The sequence below is a fragment of the Oncorhynchus masou genome, chromosome 13 (genome assembly GCF_036934945.1).
Source record: "Oncorhynchus masou masou isolate Uvic2021 chromosome 13, UVic_Omas_1.1, whole genome shotgun sequence".
Lineage (NCBI taxonomy): Eukaryota > Metazoa > Chordata > Actinopteri > Salmoniformes > Salmonidae > Oncorhynchus > Oncorhynchus masou.
In genome coordinates, this window is record NC_088224.1 from 32,045,784 (window position 1) to 32,053,891 (window position 8,108).

At 40.1% G+C, this 8,108-nt stretch overlaps 1 protein-coding gene across 1 annotated transcript; it reads left to right on the plus strand.

The window, feature by feature from the left end:
- Window positions 1–3,749: 3,749 nt before the first annotated feature.
- Window positions 3,750–7,180, plus strand: LOC135552095 (type-4 ice-structuring protein-like). The gene is made up of 4 exons (XM_064983493.1): window positions 3,750–3,874; window positions 5,276–5,342; window positions 6,232–6,343; window positions 6,608–7,180. Exons 2-4 carry the CDS (start codon window positions 5,294–5,296, stop codon window positions 6,807–6,809), a joined length of 363 nt encoding a protein of 120 aa, XP_064839565.1. The 5' UTR covers window positions 3,750–3,874; window positions 5,276–5,293; the 3' UTR covers window positions 6,810–7,180.
- Window positions 7,181–8,108: the final 928 nt, after the last annotated feature.

Sequence of the window (8,108 nt, forward strand, 5' to 3'; positions counted from 1 at the left end):
TCCACCCTTAATAACTGTAGAAAAGGCCCACGGAGTTGGTGGAATAATCCTTTAATTCATTGCCATTTACTCAGCTGGGCCAGGGGCGCTTTAATTAGGTCAGGTGGAAATGTCCGACAGATCTCAACTCCATAAAAGGAGGAAATTGCCATCGCCTGATCTCGCTGCTTTCTCTTCCTTAACTCCATCTGATCCAGAGGTTCTGTGCGTCCATGAATCCACCACAGACTCCTCAGTAAATATACCACTTTATGGTTAAAGGAATTCCTGCCTCAGTCTCATCCATTCCTGTCACCTGACACGTGACCACCTGTTCACCTTCACTGTCAGTCATCCTAACTGTCCAGCTACCCACACAGATTCCACTAATCTTTCAATAACTAAAGAAATCCGACCTAATATTACCAACTTAATTTATGAGTAAAAGGCCATAACAGTATAAACTAATATAAAATGTAAAATAGTTATACACAGACAGACAGACAGACAGACAGACAGACAGACAGACAGACAGACAGACAGACAGACAGACAGACAGACAGACAGACAGACAGACAGACAGACAGACAGACAGACAGACAGAGACAGTACCAGTCAAAAGTTTGGACACCTACTCATTCCAGGGTTTTTCTTTATTTTGACTATTTTCTTAATTGTAGAATAATAGTGAAGACATCAAAACTATGAAATAACACATATGGCAGCCCCATTAAATAGTACCCGAAAAACACCGGTCTCAAAGTCAACAGTGAAGAGGCAACTCCTGGATGCTGGCCTTCTATGCAGAGTTGCAAAGAAAAAGCCATATCTCCGACTGGCCAATAAAAATAAAAGTTTAAGATGGGCAAAAGAACACAGACACTGGACAGAAGTACTCTGCCTAGAATGCCAGCATCCCGGAGTCGCCTCTTCACTGTTGACGTTGAGACTGTTTGGCGGGGTACTATTTAATGAAGCTGCCAGTTGAGGACTTGTGAGGCGTCTGTTTCTCAAACTAGACACTCTAATGTACTTGTCCTCTTGCTCAGTTGTGCACCTGGGCCTCCCACTCCTCTTTCTATTCTGTTAGAACCAGTTTGCCCTGTTCTGTGAAAGGAGTAGTACACAGCGTTATACGAGATCTTCAGTTTCTTGACAATTTCTCGCATGGAATAGCCTTCTTATCTCAGAATAACAATAGACTGACGAGTTTCAGAAGAAAGTCCTTTGTTTCTGGCAATTTTGAGCCTGTAATCGAGGCCACAAATGCTGATGTTCCAGATACTCAACTAGTCTAAAGAAGGCCAGTTTCATTGCTTCTTTAATGGGACAAAGTTTTCAGCTGTGCTAACATAATTGCAAAAGGGTTTTCCAACAATCAATTAGCCATTCAAAATGATAAACTTGGATTAGCCAACACAACTTGCCATTGGAACACAGGAGTGATGGTTGCTGATAATGGGCCTCTGCACGCCTATGTAGATATTCCATTAAAAATCAGCCATGCAATAGTAATTTCAACATTAACAACGTCTACACTGTATTTCTGATCAATTTTATGTTATTTTCATGGACAGAAAAATGGCATTTCCTTCAAAAACAAAGACATTTCTAAGTGACCCAAAACTGTTGAATGGTAATGTATATACAGTCTATAGGATTGAGGTCAGGGACACTCCAATACCTTGACATTGTTGTCCTTAAGCATTTTGCCACAACTTTGGAAGTATGCTTGGGGTCATTGTCCGTTTGGAAGACCCATTTGTGACCAAGCTTTAACTTCCTGACTGATTTCTTGAGATGTTGCTTCAATGTATCCACATAATTGTCCTTCCTCATGAAGCCATCTATATTGTGAAGTGCACAAGTCCCTCCTGCAGCAAAGCACCCCCACAACAGGATGCTGCCACCCCTGTGCTTCACGGTTTCGCTCCAAACATAATGATGGTCATTATGGCCAAACAGTTCTATTTTTGTTTCATCAGACCAGAGGACATTTCTCCAAAAAGTATGATCTTTGTCCCCATATGCAGTTGCGAACTGTCGTCTGGCTTTTTTATGGCGGTTTTGGAGCAGTGGCTTCTTCCTTGCTGAGCGGCCTTTCAGGTTATGTCGATGTAGGACACGTTTTATTATGGATATAGATACTTTTGTGTCTGTTTCCTCCAACATCTTCACAAGGTCCTTTGCTGTTGTTCTGGGATTGATTTGCACTTTTCGCACCAAAGTACATTCATCTCTAGGAGGCAGAATGCGTCTCCTTCCTGAGCGGTATGACGGCTGCGTGGTCGCATGGTGTTTATACTTGCGTACTATTGTTTGTACAGATGGACATGGTACCTTTAAGCGTTTGGAAATTGCCGGAAGAACCAGACTTGTGGCGATCTGCCATTTTTTCTGAGGTCTTGACTGATTTCTTTTGATTTTCCCATGATGTCAAGCAAAGAGGCACTGAGTTTGAAGTTAGGCCTTGAAATACATCCAAAGGTACACCTCCAATTGACTCAAATGATGTCAATTAGCCTATCAGAAGCTTCTAAACCCTTGACATCATTTTCTGGAATTTTCCAAGCTGTTTAAAAGGCACAGTCAACTTAGTGTATGTAAACTTCTGACCCACTGGAATTGTGATAGAGTAAAATATAAGTGAAATTATCTGCCTGTAAACAATTGTTGGAAAAATGACTTGTGTCGTGCACAAAGTAGATGTCCTAACCGATTTGCCAAAGTTATAGTTTGTGAACAAGAAATTTGTGGAGTGGTTGAAAAACGTGTTTTAATGACTCCAACCTAAGTGTATGTAAACTTCTGACTTCAACTGTGTATAGCATAAAATCTACATGTAGCTTTAGTTTGAAATTCCTGATGGTGTAATACTCAACATTTGTAACCAATTTTAACACTCCTCTTAGTGTGTAAAATGAGACAAATATTGAGTATTAAATATTATGTATAAGTATAAATTCTACATTAGTTTTGAACTCAAGGTCCTGGGCCTTTTCTTAATTAATGTTGCAGTTGGTATAAATGAGTCAGATTTGACCCTGCAAAGTCTTTATTTACCAAGGGAACAATTTCTACACACACAGCAACATTTGTAAATAACATTTCCCTCAATCATCCCTAAATATCATCGTTCATATTCAATGGAACATGAAAACTTGCTATATCTCCTCTCATAAATCACACAATTTTATGTAATGGAAACTGACTAACATATTCCATGGCTTGGAACTTCAAAGATAAGTAATTTTAGTAATTTTCTTTTACAGCATATTACTTTTATTGTAATTCTACTATTACCAATTTATCTTTATTACCAATATATTTAAATCGATTTACTTTTATTTATCCGATTTGGAAAAATTGGGAAAATTAATCTGTATATTCGTAGATGATCTGGTTTAAAGCAGTACACACACATGAAATAGAACAGAAAACATAAACAGCTATTATGGTATTCACACAGACAGTCAGAAACTGCTTAACTTAGTCATTTTAAGGCTGACCCATCTAGACTGTGTTGTGGCTGCCATGTTTCCATCGCAATTCTTGTTGTGTTCGAACAACTTGTTTTGTGTTATTTCTCATGAGAAAATGTCCCGTGTACATTTTCTTAAACCAGACAAGACGCCTACTGCGTTTGAGCAATCAGCACTCCTACGCAAGAGGGGGACTCTTGGACTTTAGAGTGGATCACACCAGTGGCAAGCTGAGCAGCAAGGGTCAGCCTGCAGTCACATGCTAGAATAAACATCCAATGATAGTCCAGTACTTCAGCCTACGCAGCCATGGGGCTTGATCTGGGGTGGCCCCAATCGTTCCTGAAGGACTATAAGACGTTTGGGAGGCCCAAGGAAAGATACCGTCCGGCCTAAACTGTCATGCAATTCAGGTGAGTAGTCCTCTCTCTTTCTCTGCCAAGGAACTCTTATGTTTGATATGGTAAAATATTAGATTTTCTTGCAATATGTTATTTAGTAGTAAAAACATAAAAACTGATGTGCATTTAATTGAAGAGGGACATTTCTTCCCAACCAGATTGTAAGCTGCTCATTTAAACGGTGTTGTTATCAGCAGTAGTTGAGAAGGTGATCTTTAAAGTGCTTGATAGATGTTTTATTCCTGTGTTTTAAGAGGTAAACTGTCAATATGAATCAAGATGATTCTTCTCAGTGAATTCAGAAAGGCAAATAAAGATGTAAATGAAACAGAGTCCATGTTTAATTCCATTACAAATTTGCTCAGACAGGCAGAAGTTGCAATTTACTAGGGAGTCAGGGGTATGGGGTATTTTTCTTTTCTTTAACGATGTAAGTCAATTAAGAACAACTTCTTATTTACAATGACGGACTACCCCAGCCAAACACTAACAACGCTGGACAAATTGTGCTCCGCCATATGGGACTCCCAATCACAGCCGGTTGTAATACAGCCTAGAATCAAACCAGGGTCTGTAGTGACACCTCTAGTACGAAGATACTGTGCCTCAGACCACTGCGCCACTCAGGAGCCATTACTATTACTATTACTCCATTACTGTTAAACCAATTAATTATGATTTGAAATCTTCCTGAATTAACTGAGTTAAGTTTATCTGATCCAAAACCTGCCACTGAGTGCCCTTATTTGTTATACCAAGAGAAATTCCTTGAAACCACAAAATGCTTTAGGGATGGCAATCCTACCACCCGGGAGTGGTGAGAAAAAGTACTCAATTGTCATACATGAGTAAAAATCAAGATACCTTAATATAAAATGACTCAAGTAAAAGTGAATGTCCCACAGTAAAATACTACTTGAGTAAATGTACTAAAGTAAAAATTTAAAAAGTAAATACTATGTGTCCACATAAAATTCCTTATATTATACAAACCAGACAACACGATGTTCTTGTGTTTTAAATATACGGACAACCACAGGGGCAAACTCCAACACTCAGACATAATTTACAAAACGCAATATTTGTGTTTAGTGAGTCCACCAGATAAGAGGCAGTCGTGATGACAATGCGTTGTGTGTGAATTGGACCATATTTCTCTCCAGCCTGAGCATTTGAAATGTAACACGTACTTTTATGTGTCAGGGGAAATGTATGGGATTAAAAAGTACATATTTTCCTTAAGAATGTGGTGGAGTAAAAGTACAAGTTGTCAAAAAATATGAATAGTAAAGTAATGTAAACATACCACCAAAAATCGACTTAGTTACTTTACACCACAGCCATCCGGTGATCAAACCATGCCTCCACAGACCTATGGGGTCAAGCTAATCCTAGCCCTTTCATTCTCCTCAGGTGCCATACTCAGCAGTCATGAAGTTCTCCCTTGCCGCCCTAGTTGTCGTGCTCGCTCTGGCACATGGTAAGTGAAAAATCTTCACAAGTGAAAGGAACACTCTATCGTTAGCTTCTCCCCTGTGGTAGCACTCAGAATTAAATACACAATCATAGCTGAAACAAAAACACGTACACACACAGTCTCATAGATTGCATTCTGTATGGAGATTATGTGGTTCTATAACTATATTTCATATATGTGCACGTTGCACTGAGTGTACAAAACATTAAGAACAACTGCTCTTTCCCTCACATAGACTGAGTAGGTGAATCCAGGCGAAAGCTATGATCCCTTATTGATGTCACTTGTTAAATCCACTTCAATCAGTGTAGATAAAGGGGAGGAGACAGGTTAAATAAGGATGTTTAAACCTTGAGACAATTAAGACATGGATTGTGTATGTGTGCTATTCAGAGGGTGAAAATATTTAAGTCCATTTGAACGGGATATGGTATAAGGTGCCAGGAGCACCAGTTCGTGTCAAGAACTGCAATGCTGCTGGGTTTTCGCGCTTAACAGTTTCCCGTGTGTATCAAGAATGGTCTACCACCCAAAGAAAATCCTGCCAACTTGACACAACTGTGGGAAGCATTGGAGTCAACATGAGTCAGCATCCCTGTGGAATGCTTTCGACACTTTGTAGAGTCCATGCCCGATAAATTTAGGGCTCTTCTGAGTGCAAAAGGTGTTCCTAATGTTCAGTATACTCAGTGTATAATACAACAATACTGAGAGATATGCAACATATAGGAATATTATATTGCAGAGTTGGTGGATTTATTTATAACTCATGTATTTTAAATTACTGTATGTAGAGAGAGTCTTGTATGTGCTGTTGTATGCTGTATGGGCAAAAATGGTTTGAGTACAATGTTGGAATTTGTTAATGAAGTTATCCTCTGGCTACCCATAGGAAGCCAAGCAACACAGTCCCCGGAGGTTGAGAAGCTGGCACAGTATTTCCAGGATCTGTCAGCTCAGCTGACCTCCACCACTCAGGAGCTAGTGCAGAAGATCCATTCAGAGTGAGTGACATTTTTTAAACAATTATCTGTGAAAAAAACCCACAACTCATCTTCATTCTTTTGCATAATTTACAATAAATAGCAGTCAAAAATAATGCTAAAGAATGGATGCTTCGCAACAATCATATACATGAGATATAAAAAATGCTAATGACCTGCAAAAGCTTTAACAGGCAATGTGTTTCGATCTTATTTTCAAATAAGATTTTTTGCACTCCCTTTGTCAATATTCAGACCATTAACCACCAGCTTCCTTCCAAACAGGACCTTCGTAGAGGATGGAAAGGCCCAGCTGCAGCAGATCCAGGCCCAGCTGGCACCCCTGGCCGACAATATGCAGGCCCAGCTGAAGCCCCTGGCTGAGAACATGCAGGCCCAGCTTAAGCCTCTGGTCGACAACTTCCAGGCTCAGATGGAAGACCTCTTCCGCAAGCTGATGGACCAGACCAAGTCCCTCGGACAATAAAGCAGTTATTTTTCAATAACCTTATCACCTCGGACCGAATCAACAGCTCCATGGGCTTACAATCAGTCAAAACCAATCCAACAAGAACCCGACAAGCTTTCAACCCTCTGCTTAAAGTCAATCAATTAATCAATCAATCAAATGTATTTATAAAGCCCTTCTAACATCAGCTGATGTCACAAAGTGCTGTACAGAAACCCAGCCTAAAACCCCAAACAGCAAGCAATGCATGTGTAGAATCATGTTGGCTAGGAAAAACTCCCTAGAAAGTATTTTTTGTGCCAAGAAGAATGTGCCAAGACGAATGTTGTTGACATGCAAAGACAGACAGCAGTAATCCAGAACATCATTAAAACTTGGAAACAAACTGGTTCTGTGGTATCTATTGTAATTTGTAGTCTATTAATTTTCACTGAAATGAGTTTCCAATCATACATCAATTCACATATTTGTTTGGTGTATGATTATTGAACATCTATTTAATTCCTCAATTTAGGAATTCTAGTTTCAATAACCCATTTTACTCCATCACAGGTCATACACTACCAACCCATTCCCTCGATTAAAACATCAATACACTCCCCTCCGTATTTATTTGGACAGTGAAACAAAAATGTATACTTTTGGCTCTTCTCCAGCATTTTGTATTTTAGAGCAAATGTTTCATATGAGGTGTCAGTACAAAATGTCACCTTTCATCTGAGGGAATTTTCATATATATCGTTTATACCGTTTTGAAATAAAGCAGTGGAGAACTGGGTTGTCGCTACATGGTATACAGCTACATAATCAGGAATCAAGGTAAGACCCAGGTGCAGACTGTCGAGGTAACAATGTTTATTGTTGCAACAGGGGCGGGCAAAGACAGGTCAAGGCAGGAGGGGTCGAAAATCCAGGGTACAGCAAAGGTACAGGATGGCAGGCGGACTCAGGGACAGGCAGAGTTCAGTAATCCAAAGGTGGAGAAACGGTACAGGACGGCAGGCAGACTCAGGGTCAGGGACAGGCAGAGAGGTCAGGCGGGCAGTACAGGGTGAGGATAAGCAGAGGTCAAAAACCAGGAAGATGAGGAAAGAGAGGCTGGGAAACGATAGGCGCTGACAGGAAACCGCTGGTTAGCTTGAACGAACAAGACGAACTGGCAACAAACAGACAAAGAACACAGGTATAAATACACAGGGGATAATTGGAAAGAGGGGCGACACCTGGAGGGGGTTGAAGACAAGCACAAGGACAGGTGAAACAGATAAGTGTATGACACTACAGATGGAAGTGACACCAACATTGCATAAATCGTCT